Here is a 14017-nt window from a genome sequence, read left to right on the forward strand (position 1 = left end):
ACAGAGCAGCCAAAGTAAAAGCAAAGTTTACAAAAGATCCTTGATAAGAACAGAGATTGTCACCTGGCAGGCTGTCAGATCTGACAACAAACGAACCGAAGGAGCATGACTGACTTCACCTTTATTGCCATTTTGTTTGAAGCTGTGCGTGTACTGGTGTTCGTTGAGTACATGCTGTTGAACATGTGATTTTATTCTCTTTTTTATATGCTCATTGTGAATGGCGTGTGTTAAAAGTGCTACATCAATAAAGTTAAATTTACCAGAGCTCAGTTACTGTCACTGTCTGTATTACTGCTTATTTCATTGTTTTGTTTAAAGTTAAACAGAGTGGAAGCATCAAATTTAGTGCTGTTGTCATTGATTACAAAATGAAGTCAATTAACCGTTAACTGCCAAATTACATTTCTTGGGTTGGCAAAATGAGCAACAGTTAGTGTGTTTGTAGGAGGGTCAACACTGCCATCTAGGGGAATTTCACCCACAGGACACAGGTTCAAAAACACACTACACCAGCGATGTGTGATACTTCTCCAATAAAGAAATATAGACTTTTAAAAAATGATTTGCACCTTTACAATGGCAGATCAATTTCTAACTACATTTAAAATCTTAACTGCAAATGTTACTTTTGCATTCCTGTTGTGGCTTTCGCTTTTGGTTCAACCGTTCTGGGCCTCCGTACTCGGTAAAATGTGCATGAGTAAACTGGAACGCATATGTGCATGGTTAACAATAGCAAAGGGGCAGAGCAACTACAAGTCAGTGACAGCTGGGGCTGAAGGCAGGCCCTGTTTACTATTCATGTCTTGTTTAATTTTTGCATATATCCAGTGTTTTGATGCCATTATGTTAAGAGAAGCTGGCTTGAAAGTAGATTGGACAGCTGGCATGTAAAGGAGTTCTCCAGTGGATATAAGGTGATGCTCTACTCCAGGTTTCAGTGTCTGTGTTCATATAGCAGCCTCGGTTTGCTGTATTTTGCCACAGTAAATCCAAGAACTTTAACCTTTTTGAATTATTTGACTAAGTGTTGTCGAAGACCTGAGGCCCATCTGAAGAGTTTTTTTCCGCAACACCATAAAGATATAAAGCTGAACAATGATACCGAGTAATAATGGTCGCTAGTGAATGATTAGACCCAGCCAGTGACAATGTAATGGGCTGGAGAGGAAGGAGTTAAAAACTTGACACCATTGGTTAAAGATTAATTAGCAAGATTATGGCACTCAGAAGGGGGCACATTCATACTCAACACTGACCTTTGCAGTTGAAGCACTGCAGATTCAACCTCATTTCAATATGAGCAACTTCGGGCAGATCCTAAAGGAGGTTGGGGAGTTTGGTTTGTTTCAGAAACGTTTAGTGGCTGCATTATGCATCCCTTGCATTTTTGGTTCTTTTGACTTGATTGGTCAGGTGTTTACAGCCATGAGCTTCCCACATCACTGCAACACTGACTGGATCTTGGAGCGTGGGCCCAACCTGACAGGTGAGAGACGAAGAAATCTCACCCTCCCCGTGAACAAGGATGGAAGTTTTGAAAGCTGTAAAATGTTCACACCTATGGATTTGGATCTGGAAACCATTGAAGCATATGGGATTAACAGCACAACTGGATGCATAGATGGATGGGACTTTGAGGCACCCAAAGGTGCTTCCAGCATTGTGACAGAGGTAAGCAAGAAAAAACCTCAGGGTCCCATGTCTGGATCCAGACGCTATCCTATCATATTGAGAATTATTACTATATTTTTTATTATTATTATTATATTAAACAGAGCGTTTAATCAAAAAAAAATTCAAAAACAGTCTGTCTCATATGTTCCTAGAGCGATGTGATAATTAAAAGCAGCACATAAATCTGTTATGTGTTATATTTTACATTGCAGCCCTTATTGTACTTGAAATGCATTCAGACAATGTATTTATTAATTAAGTACTTATTCAAAATCCCTTAGATCAGTGGGAAAACTGACAATATTGGATAAATAAAGACATGTATTTAACAGTTAGTTGTTGACTACATACAGACGTTAATACAACTACTGGGCTACTTCAATATTTTGTATATGGCACTGAATTGTATTTCGAGTTAGACATTACAATGTTCTGGACCTTCGCTTGAGGAAATTTTCTCTAACTGGACCTCTTTGTATCTCAACTGAATTCTCCTTCTTCCAGACCCTAAAAGTCCAAATTCTTTCTCACACAGTCCCTCAGTTGTGTGTATTGACCCTGTAAATCCTTGCTATAGCCCTCCTCTCAACTCTTTCTCTGATCTTTCCCCTTCCTTTCTCCTCCCTTCATATTCATTTTCTCTTCTCAGTTTGATCTGGTTTGTGACAAGAGTGATTTCGTTGAGGCATCGCAGTCCATCTACATGGCAGGTTGTCTGGTTGGAGCGCTGGCGTACGGGGCAATATCTGACAGGTAAGGGCCAATAAAACATTCACTTCTGTCCAATGCAAGTGATAGTAGAACATTTCAGGAGATTTTGGTTACACAGCAGCAGTTATGCTAATTACTAGTTATGTATAAAACTGGGTGATGTAACCAACTAAAGGAAAGGTTTCCTTAGAAAGTCGAAATAAAAAGATACGTAATCAAGACCTTAAAGTTTTCCATTTAACAAAAAGGAAATTACTACAAGTCGAAAAAAGAAATAACAAGGATAAACATACAGTACAGAGAGATCGACCAACAATGATGACAAAAATGGTCATTCTTTGTCCCTAAAACACACCTAGATGCACAAACGGTGACGTCTCTGGACAAACCATGAAAGGGAAATCTATGAGAAGCAGAATGAATGATAAACAATAAATGAATGATAAACAATAAATATGTACTGTATGTGTAAATTCAATCTGCAGCCTTTAACACAAAACAAATGATTTTTCTCCTTTGTTTGTAGGTTCGGGCGACGCTTTGCAATCCTGCTCTCCCTCTTTGTCTTACTGTTTTTTGGTGTGGGTGCTGCTTTCTCTCCAAACATCTATGTTTACATATTCTTAAAATTTTTCTGTGGGACTTCAGCAGGTGTCTTCATGATGAACTCATCCGTGTTGGGTAGGTATACTGTTCAACTGTGACTAAAGACAGATTTTATATAGCAGTAGAAGTGCCAGAAAATGGACTATGTAGAGGCTGTTGGAGGATGTTGGGCTTTTTCTGCAACAAAGTTACTGATTGGTCGGGGCAATTTCTTTCCGTGATCAACCCAAACGTCTCCATTTTCACTGTCAGTAAAACTGGTCCCTTTAACCTGGACCCATTCATCCGGCCCTCTAACAACTTAATATTTATTTATTTATTCATTTATTTGTTATGTTTGTTGGTGAGCACAAACACACTCTTGTTACAAAAGCTTCAAACCAGGCTGTTAAATCTTCGAAACTGACTTCTAAAATTAAAAAAGGTTAATTGACTAAAAATTCATTTTAACACATGTAAATTCTGAGCATTGCTGATCAGACAAAGGGTCCCTTGACATTTTTCTAATCTGGCCCTAGTTGAACAGGCTTGCTGTATACCTTGTTAGATGAATATGCAATCCACATCTGTCATGCAGGAGTGGAGTGGACTGATCCCTCTAAGGCCGCTCTTTGCGCACAGATCATCATTATGTTCTTTCCTGTTGGACTGATGCTGTTGTGTGGTATTGCATATTTAATCAGCGCCTGGAGGATCCTGCAGATGGTGCTCTTCAGCCCTCTTCTCCTTCTCCTGGGATTCTTTTACTGGTCAGCATAATACACAGCATATTGATATGTTCATGCTATTTGCCAAAAACATAAATGTAATATGTAGGGAAATAAATATAACATCTCTGATTTTGAACCTGTGTTCTGATAGGTTTCTCCCAGAGTCAGCTCGCTGGCTCGTGACCCATGGAAGGAAGGATGAAGCACTCAAGGAACTCCGGAGGGCAGCCAGGGTGAATGAGAGGACAGTCCCAGATGATCTGCTAGACAAGGTTAACTGCATCAAACACACTTTGGCCCAATCCCATTTCCTGCGTGTTGTGTGGCCCATAAAGCACGATCACTAGAGACTTCCCTCGACTGAGCCGGCTGACTTCCGGCAAACTTGCATAGAGTTGAAGTGATTTAAACTCTTCTCGACTTTCCAAATTTTATTGGACCAAATGGTTCAGATTATGACAGTCAAACAAGTGATTTTGTGGGGTTTGTGATGCTCAAAAAAAATGTATCCACCGTTTTACAGCCACTTCTTTCACAATGTAAGCTTATTGAAAAAAGTATTTTTGGGCCCCAGTGCATCACGTGACATTGTAATTACACAGTTGTGCCACTACCAAAGTTGGCTTCAAAGCCTGGCGCTCTTCCTGGGGGTTTATTCAACCCTCATACGTCATCAGTTGATGTTGACGGTGTTTACATTACAACCGGACTTTCCAATACGGCACCTTCCGCGGTGGGGATTTCTCTTGCGTTCCTGTGGAAATCCCGGTATTATCAGAATACTATTTGCTATTTATCTGATCGAGATAAAAAAAAGCATGGATGCTCACAATTCAGTCACAGCTTCAAGCTATCAATCAAGTCATCAAATAAAAAGAATGTTGCTTTGTTACTGGCCACTAATGCTAGCGTTGCTTTTGGGCTGACATAAGCAACCCGTGCGCCTACCCTGCTAGTTTACACTGATATTAGAGAAGCTAGTGCAGCAACTTTGCTGCACTAGGTATAGTTGGTAGGCTTCTGAGACATCAAAAAAATTGGCTGCAATTTTTATTGCTTGTCATAAAGACAAGGATCATGATACCTTTAAATGGCAGCTCCTTCCCATAAGTCTGGGTTTGAAGTTTGCATCTGAAAACACTTTACCCGACACCTATATCCCTACAGGAATCGGGAAACCCTACCCCTAGATGTGAACGTGCAAAACAGAGGGGTAGGGCTAAGTGGTAGGGCCAAGGGCAGGAATTGGGACTGGGCATTTGAGTCAATATATAGTAAACCTCTCTTTAACATCTGTACATTTTCTGCCTTTTTACTTTTCAGCTAGAGATGGAGGGTACATCTGAAAAAAGAAACACATTTGATGTCTTCCGAATACCGTATTTGAGAAAACGTACCCTCATAATGGGCTTTAACTGGTTTGTCTTCTTTAATTGATGTAACTGTTCATGCCTGTTTCTCTCTCAGTCTGTGAATCACTAGTATAATAGTGTAATATTCAATGGCACATTTGTCCCAATAATACTGTTTTTAAGTCGTAGCTAAACTGATGTGGTCTCTCCAACTCTGACCAGGTTTTCAACAAGCCTGCTATATTATGGACTGACCCTGAATACTGGCGGTTTTGGCCTGAATCTCTACCTCACACAGTTCATCTTTGGATTTGTGGAAATTCCTGCAATCTTGAGCAGTTTGTTTTTGATGCAGCACTTTGGAAGGAGAATATCTCAAGCAGTCTTTCTGTTCTCTGGGGGTGTTGCTTGCTTCGTGGTCCTTGCCATCCCAAATGGTACTTTCAAAACCTTTGCCATGTTTGTTTGTTTTTTTAATCTTAAATAAATTGTTACAGAGATGTAATTTGTTAAGTGTTTGCCTGACATGAAAATTGTGTTTCTGAAAAAATATTAATTACCCAACAGATCTTCCAGTGGTGGTCACAATCATAGCCTCACTGGGGAAATTTTTTGCCACTGCCTCTTTCAGCACAGTCTACGTTTACACTACAGAGTTATACCCAACCACTTTGAGGTAATGCCACTCTCTATTCTGCTGCTCATGATTATTACATAAAAAAATCTTGGTAACACTCATAAGTGTTAATATGAGTCGATTCTTGTAGGCACAATGGTGTAGGTGTAAACTCCATGTGTTCTCGTATGGGGGGCATCCTCTCTCCACTAATCCGGCTCCTGGAGGTCTACCACTACACCATCCCCATGCTCATATATGGCATCGCCCCCGTTGTCGCTGGGTGTTTCTGTTTGCTTCTGCCTGAAACCCTCAATGTTGAGCTTCAAGACCACACTGAGCTGAAGTGAGCATATAAATGCCGGAAATACATTTGTATTGATACAATGTATTGACATAATTATATCTTACAATTTTCCCTATTTTTGATTTCAGAAAACCGGTGAATGAATCTACGTGGAGCAGTCACAGTGCTGAACAAATCAACCAAGAGCTGGAATTTGAAAGTATATTATAATCAGGAGTTCAAAGTTTATTTTGTTCCTTAAGTCAAGTACAGTCAATTTTACAATGAAGTGATCAAACTTGTGAGTAATAAAGGTAAAAAGATTGTTAGATAGGTAAGTATTTTTTAAATTTCATTTTAAAGTCTTGTTTTAGTTGTTTTTAGTGCATTTTATGACTGTCAGTTTTGTATTCACAAATGGTTCCCAAATAAAAACTTGTTTTGTTCCAAACATTTATTTATGTGCATCCATATCAGAGACAGTGTAGCTAAGATAAAAGCAAAGTTAATTAGATCCTTGACCAGAATAAGGTCCAAAAGGGCATGACTGACTTCTCCTTTGTTGCTGTTTGTTTGAAGCTCTATGTGTGGTTGCTAGTTGGCTGCATTCACATACTATTGAACATGTGATTAATATACATTGTTAAATTTATCCTAATTCGTGCTAATTTCACTTACAATAACTTACATTTCACTGCTCGTGTTATTGCTTTGTTGAAAGTTTACAACAGATGGAAGCCAAAAAATAGTGTGCTTGGTTAATGTTTATTCATGTTGGTTAAAGATTACTTAGCAAGATCAGATATATGCAACTACAGTGCTAGACTTGTAACTTTTTGACTAATAACTGGCTCACCCATACTTAACGCTGCACTTTCATGAGGACGCACTAAAGATTCAGCCACTTGTCAACATGAGCAACTTCGGGCAGATCCTAAAGGAGGTTGGGGAGTTTGGTTTATTTCAGAAACGTTTAGTGGCTGCATTATGCATTTGCAGCATTTTTTCTGCTTTCAACACGATTGGTCAGGTATATACAGCCATGAGCTTCCCACATCACTGCAACACTGACTGGATTTTGGAGCGTGGACCCAACCTGACAGGTGAGAGACAAAGAAATCTCACCCTCCCTGTGAACAACGATGGAAGGTTTGAAAGCTGTAAATTGTTCACACCTGTGGATTTGGATTTGGATTCCATTGAAGCGTATGGGATTAACAGCACAACTGGATGCATAGATGGATGGGACTATGAGGCACCAGAAGGTACTTCCAGCATTGTGACAGAGGTAAGCAAGAAAACACCTCGGGGTCCCTACTTAACGTCTAAATCCTCAGTTTCCAAATTGTTGCTCACACCCTAAGATGTGTGTATTGATCCTGTAAACCCTTCTTTGATCGATTCCTTTCCGATCTACTCCTGTTAACTGCCTTTTCTTCTCAGTTTGATCTCGTTTGTGACAAGAGTGGCTTGGTTGAGGCATCACAGTCCATCTACATGGCAGGTGTTCTGGTTGGAGCACTGGTCTTCGGGGCAATTTCTGACAGGTTGGGACCAACAACATGTCCACTATCACCTCCTGTTCAATTTCAGTGATAGTTCTCATTCTTTGTTAAACATGAGATTTTGATTTCACAGTAGCTGTTATGCTAATTATTAGTCTTTGTCTACAAGACTTGGAAAAAGTTTGAAAACAAGACCTCAACTAATGATGCCTACATGGTGCCAAACAAACAGTGATTCATTAAGAATAAACATATTTCGATGAATTCACCTTGAAGAGATGCCTTTTCTTCCTTGTCTGAAGGTTTGGACGACGCATTGCAATCCTACTCTCCCTCATTTTACTACTTTTGTTTGGTGTGGGTACAGCGTTCTCACCAAACATCTATTTTTACTTGGTCCTAAAAAATTTTTGTGGGGCTACAGGAGGCGTCATTTTAATCAGCATATCTGTGATGGGTAGGTACACTGTTCATCTCTGAAAAGACACCCAAATTATATTGAGTAGTGGAAGTGTAAAAATAAAAAAAAAGGCCATTGTTGGGTTATGTCCAACTTACTGATCTGATTTTCTTTAAGATCAATCTAAACATCTGTCTTTCACTGTTAGCACAAATGGTTCAGTTCAACTCTGCCACAACAGTAATGTTGGCATTAAAGGTCCTATTTGTAAGAAAAGTTGATTTTTGAGTCTCATTCCCAAATTGTCAAATACTGACGCATTGGGATGGTGAGTTGGGAATAGCACCTTTCAAACACTGGTGACTGAGAGTCTGGTGTTAGGAAGCACTATAATGTATAGAGTAATAGGTAATTGTGTTCATGACATCTACATCTGTCTCACAGGGGTGGAGTGGACTGGTCCGTCTAAGAATACTCTTTGCACATGGCTGCTTCTTATACTCTTTTCTGTTGGACTGATGCTGTTGTCTGGTATTGCGTATTTAATCCACAACTGGAGGATCCTGCAGCTCGTGCTCTTCGGCCCTCTTGTCCTTCTTGTGGGTTTCCATTACTGGTCAGTAGTCTACCTGACCATTATCATTTTAAACTTCATCAAGTGCAACTTGACAAACACATTGTGGCGAAGTTTTAATTATAACATCTCTGATTTTGAACCTCTGTTTCAATAGGTTTCTCCCAGAGTCGGCTCGTTGGCTCATGGCCCAGGGCAGGAAGGAGGAGGCGCTAAACTTGCTTCGGAGGGCAGCCAGGGTGAATGGGAGGACGATCCCAGATGATCTGCAAGACACGGTGAGCTGCATCACTTTGATTAAATATATAGTAAATCTCTCTATGATATGTGGTCATTTTCTGAAACTTATTTTTCAGTGCGAGGTGGAGGGTACAACTGAAAGAAGAAATGTGTTGGACCTCTTCCGGATTTCGTATTTGAGAAAACGCACTCTCCTAATGGGTTTTAATTGGTGTGCTTTTTCAATCGTTGTAAATGTTTGTAATAATGTTTAGCAATGATATGTCATGGCTCATAACAGTACACTCTGTCCCAATAACACTGTTGCTAAGTATTAACTGAATGTTTCTCTCCAACTGTGTTACCAGGTTTTCATCAAGTCTGCTATATTATGGACTGAGCCTGAATGTTCGTGGATTTGGTCTGAATCTCTTCCTCACACAGTTCATCTTTGGTCTTATTGAAATTCCTGCAAACCTAAGCGCTTTGGCTTTGAATCAGCATTTTGGAAGGAGAACGTGTCAATCAGGCTACCTGCTCTTTGGGGGTACTGCTTGCCTCTTGGTCCTTGCTATTCCAAATGGTAATTTAAAACCATTAACATTTACATTTACACTTAGGGCATTTAGCAGACGCTTTTGTCCAAAGCGACTTACAATAAGTACATTTGTCACAAGCGATTCTGCTGTCCTGACGTTGGTCGGAAGTTCATTCCACCGCTGGGGTGCCAGAACAGAGAAGAGTCGGGATTTCGCTGTGCGGTTTTAGTTTGCTCTCAGCGATGGCGGTACCAGCCGGCCGGCCGATGTAGTAGAGCGAAGTACTCGTGATGGGGCGTGTGGTCTGATCGTTGTTTGGAGGTAGACAGGTGCAGGTCGGTTGACGGCCTTGAAGGCCAGCACCATGGTCTTGCGGGCCGCAACCGGAAGCCAGTGGAGGTCACGGAGTAGGGGGGTCACATCGGAGAATTTGGGTAGATTGAAAACAAGGCGTGCTGCAGCATTCTGGATGCGTTGCAAAGGTTTAGTTGCAGAGGCTGGGAGTCCAGCCAATAGTGAGTTGCAGTAGTCGAGGCGGGAGATGACCAGCGATTGAACCAGGAGTTGTGTTGCTTCCTTAGTGAGGAAGGACCGGATCCTGCGGATGTTCTAGAGGGCAAATCTACAGGATCGGGCCACCGCGGTGATGTTGGGGGTGCAGGAAAGTCTGTCGTCGAGGATAGCACCCAGATTCTTTGAAGTCGATGAAGGCGATACTGTGACGTTCTCGACAGTGAATGACAGGTCTATGTGAGGGCAGTCTTTCCCCAGGATGAAGAGGAGTTCAGTTTTACTAAGGTTGAGCTTGAGATGATGGGCAGTTGTCCAAGTGGGGATGTCTGCCAGACAGTCCGAGATGCGCGTGGCAACATGGGTATTGGAGGATTGGGGAAAGGAGAGGAACAGCTGGGTGTCATCAGCATAACAGTGATAAGAGAATCCATGTGATGTGATTGCAGAGCCTAGTGATAAAACCTTGGACAAAGTTATACTATATTATTTTTTTTATATATATATATAGAGGTTTAAAGTCTTCAGTGTATATCTGACATATGCCTGTAAATTCAAATATATTATTAACAGATCTTCCAGTAGTGGCAACAACCATAGCTGTAATGGGAAAATTTGCTGCAACTGCCTCTTTCACCACAGCCTACATTTACACTCCAGAACTGTACCCAACCATTTTGAGGTAATATCAGTCTTTCTACTGCTACTCATGATGATTACATAAATGACTCATTACAAGCACATCAAATCATATTTCACTAAGAACGTTAGCTATGATAGTTGGCATTTTTTTTTCGCACTTTAGCCTCCGTTTGTATAACTGACATCAACATTTATTCACACAGAAAGCTAATGATTGATCTGGACCACTTTAGTTTACAGCCTGTATAGCAACTACACTATATCTACAGTAAATAAAAAAAGGTGGGCCACTTTAATAATGAAATTCTCATTAATATGTGTTTTTTTTATGTGTGTGTGTTTTTATTTACTTTTTAATTACTCTATTATTTGTGGACTGTAATTTAAGTCGTTACCGAAATCATTACAATAAGTGTGATTGTACTTTCCATTTTACTTTCTTGCAGGCAGAATGGTGTTAATATAAACTCAGTGTGTGCTCGTGTGGCGGGCTTCCTCGCTCCCCTGGTCCGGCTCCTGGACGTCTACCATTACAGCATCCCCATGCTGATATATGGCATCTCCCCCTTAATTGCTGGGGGTGTGTGTTGGCTACTGCCTGAAACCTTCAATGTTCAACTTCAAGACCACACTACTGAGCTGAGGTGAGCTGAGTATAAAATGCTGTATATCAAATCAAATCAATGTTATTTATATAGCCCAAAATCTCAATCACATTGCCTAAGTGGGCTTTACGATCTGTACAGTGCATGACACCCTCTGTCCTTAGACCCTCGGTTCGAGTGAGGAAAAACTTGCCATATTGAGAAAAAAAACAACCTTTTAACAAGGGGGGGAAACAAGATGGAAGAAACCTCAGGAAGAGCCACGGAGAAGGGATCCCTGAATGAATCTACATGGAGCAGACACAGTGCTGAACAAATCAACCAAGAGCTGGAATTTGAAATGAAATTATAATCAAGAGTTAAACGTTCATTTTGTTCCTTATCTATTATCAGGTATAAAATGGTGTCAAGTACAGTCATTGATTACTTCATTGTAAACTTGTGGTTAAAAAAGCAAACTTTTGAGTAATAAAGGGTAAAATTGAAAATTGTTGAAGTATTTTTTAGATTTCATTTTAAGTCTTGTTTTAGTTGTTTTTTGGTGCATTTTATGACTGCTAGTTTTGTAGAAATTGATGTATTCACAAATGGTTTTCAAATAAAAACTTGTTCTGTTCAAAACATTTATTTAGGTGCAGCCATATCGGAGACAGCGTAGCTAAGGTAAAAGCAAAGTTAAGCAGATCTGGCAAAAATAGGGTCCAGAAGTGCATGACTGACCTCACCTATGTTGCTGTTTGTTTGAAGCTGTATGTGTAGGTTTTCGTTGGCTTGTAGCAGTCCCATTGTGTTAGACTTGCTATCTTTCTATGTTTTGGCCTGAATTTCAAAAGTGTATCGGAGACAGACAGGACATCTAACGTAAAGGCAAAGTTAATTAGATCCTTGAGCAGATCAAGGTCCAAAAAGGCATGACTGACTTCTCTTTTGTTGCTGTTTGTTTGAAGCTGTATGTGTGGTTGCTAGTTGGCTGCATTCACATACTATTGAACATGTGATTTATATACATTGTTAAATTTATCCAGATTTATGCTAATTTTACTTACATTAACTTACATTTCACTGTTTGTGTTATTGCTTTGTTGAAAGTTTACAACAGATGGAAGCTAAAAAAAAAATAGTGTGATTGGTTAATGTTTATTCATGTTTGTGATGAGAATTTTATATTTCATGTAGAGGCATGTGAATTGAAGTTTTACATAGCCCTATTCAAAGAGCCTGTTTAACGTGAACTGTGACCTGCAGTGGCGTGCACAGACATTTTGGGGGGCAGGTGCTCAGTGAAAAATGGAACCGCCGGCTGCCTTATTATAGCAGTGTGAGATTTTTTAAAAAAACATTACAGGCACATGCTGCTCTGGACTCGGACATTTCTGCTTCTCTGCTATCTATGTCTGTCATATATTCTGGTGATTTATCTCCCTCATCTTCCATGCTGGTAGATGGTCTATTGCAGGACAGCAGAGAGAATAGAATAATGTTTATTTGAGTAGGACTGCTTGCTGAAAAGAGTCAATGCATTACAACACTAAGACTAACACCAGAATGTAACTGCCATGGCCTAACTCCAATACCCTACAACATAGCTGTGTTCTGCAGATGTAACCAATAATAATAATAATGGATTTACCAGAGTTATGGTAGAAGTTTACCACCTGTTCAGTTTATTTACATCCATTAATTTCTGAACTGAAATGCGTCATTTCATCTTTACACTGAATGCAAATGCTGAAAGTGCAAATCATACAACCACCGCTGTATAACCTTAACTTTTTATCATTATGTTGACAAAAATAAGAAAACACAAAATACATTTCCCTCTTTCTGAGGAAATTCTGTTTGAATTGAAAGTCTCTTTCTCAGCTTTTGAGAACAGTTCAATAGCCTACCGGACGGTCTTCAACTCAAAATGAGAAAATTCTCCATCTGTCCTTTAATCGTCTTTTAGCAAAAAAAAAAAAACAGTCATATAGAGCTCTATATGTGAGTGTGAGGTGATGCTTTGCCTGGAAAATTATCAGACGAGATCCCATAGATGGCAGGCGGCAGCTGTCCTCCCAGTAGCCACAGGAAACGCACCCACTAGCAAGAAACCTCCTAGCATGGAAACATCGTATATTAATGAGAAGAAAAGCAGGCTAACACAGAGCACCGTCGAGCAGACACACATGTGAACCTCTGTAACAAACAATATAACATACTCTTAATGTAGCACTACACAGAGTTTTAACTCGCTGCATTTCACATCAAACATACATTTAACACCACAGTACTAACTGTAAAGTCCGCCTAGCATGGCGGCTATTAGCGAATTAGCATTTTACCGCTAGCATACAAATAACATTGACTCGCTACCAATTCGGTCAGTCGAACATAACCATATTACTTATCACAACACAGACAATTGCCACATGAAATACGAATGCTTACCTAGCATGGAAACATCGTATATTAATGAGAAGAAAAGCAGGCTAACACAGAGCACCGCCGAGCAGACACACATGCGCAGTAATGAACCTCTGAGCCCGCGATCCTTCAGTAACAAACAACACTATTGGCTATCGTCACGCTACGTAATATGACCCTTAAAGGGGCACTACACAAAACAATGTTAACAGAAAACTTGGCTGGCTGACACTACAGCTGGGTTACACAGACACATTTTAATTGGGTATTTAATTTATCATTGTCAAAGTTTTAATAATAGCCTATTAAGGTAAATACAAGATTACTGCAAGTGTTGTAACATCGAAACAACTTATGGTTGGTACAAAATAATATATTTAGCTAATAGACGGGTTTCTTGTGTACAAACAATACTAGGTACGCGCGCAACCAGGGGGCAAAAGACTGCTTCGGAAAAACACTTGCTGAAATGTCCGTGAATGTCACTCGACTTACCAGGTTGCGACGGCTGTTTTGGTTGTCTACGATATCAGGAGCAGGGTGGCAATGTTAGTGAACGCTAACAAAGTCAAAGTAAAAATGTTTACGACGAGGCTACTTTACGGCCTGCCAACATTTAGAAAGAAAAAAAACCCCGCCAATATCGGTAAATATAC

At 40.1% G+C, this 14017-nt stretch overlaps 2 protein-coding genes across 2 annotated transcripts; both read left to right on the forward strand.

Moving 5' to 3' along the window:
* Nucleotides 1-1212: 1212 nt before the first annotated feature.
* On the forward strand, nt 1213-6284 carry LOC311249808 (solute carrier family 22 member 13-like). The gene is made up of 8 exons (XM_084341124.1): nt 1213-1677; nt 2330-2433; nt 2918-3072; nt 3575-3746; nt 3859-4041; nt 5252-5541; nt 5627-5735; nt 5827-6284. Exons 1-8 carry the CDS (start codon nt 1303-1305, stop codon nt 6023-6025), a joined length of 1587 nt encoding a protein of 528 aa, XP_084197250.1. The 5' UTR covers nt 1213-1302; the 3' UTR covers nt 6026-6284.
* Nucleotides 6285-6386: 102 nt separating this feature from the next.
* Nucleotides 6387-7986, forward strand: LOC311249486 (solute carrier family 22 member 13-like). Its single transcript, XM_084340552.1, has 2 exons — nt 6387-7249; nt 7405-7986. Exons 1-2 carry the CDS (start codon nt 6875-6877, stop codon nt 7555-7557), a joined length of 528 nt encoding a protein of 175 aa, XP_084196678.1. The 5' UTR covers nt 6387-6874; the 3' UTR covers nt 7558-7986.
* The last annotated feature ends 6031 nt before the right edge of the window (nt 7987-14017 follow it).

The sequence above is a fragment of the Pagrus pagrus genome (genome assembly GCF_965226575.1).
Source record: "Pagrus pagrus genome assembly, chromosome: 20".
In the NCBI taxonomy this organism is placed as follows: domain Eukaryota; kingdom Metazoa; phylum Chordata; class Actinopteri; order Spariformes; family Sparidae; genus Pagrus; species Pagrus pagrus.

What these genes read in the sequence shown, in the direction of transcription:
- LOC311249486 (XM_084340552.1), top strand. Translation starts at nt 6,875, where the DNA reads ATGAGCAACTTCGGGCAGATCCTAAAGGAGGTTGGGGAGTTTGGTTTA. An exon ending in CTTCCAGCATTGTGACAGAG is followed by an intron (nt 7,250 to 7,404) that starts GTAAGCAAGAAA and finishes TTTTCTTCTCAG; the next exon opens with TTTGATCTCGTTTGTGACAA.
- LOC311249808 (XM_084341124.1), top strand. Translation starts at nt 1,303, where the DNA reads ATGAGCAACTTCGGGCAGATCCTAAAGGAGGTTGGGGAGTTTGGTTTG. An exon ending in GATGAACTCATCCGTGTTGG is followed by an intron (nt 3,073 to 3,574) that starts GTAGGTATACTG and finishes TCTGTCATGCAG; the next exon opens with GAGTGGAGTGGACTGATCCC. An exon ending in TTATACCCAACCACTTTGAG is followed by an intron (nt 5,736 to 5,826) that starts GTAATGCCACTC and finishes CGATTCTTGTAG; the next exon opens with GCACAATGGTGTAGGTGTAA.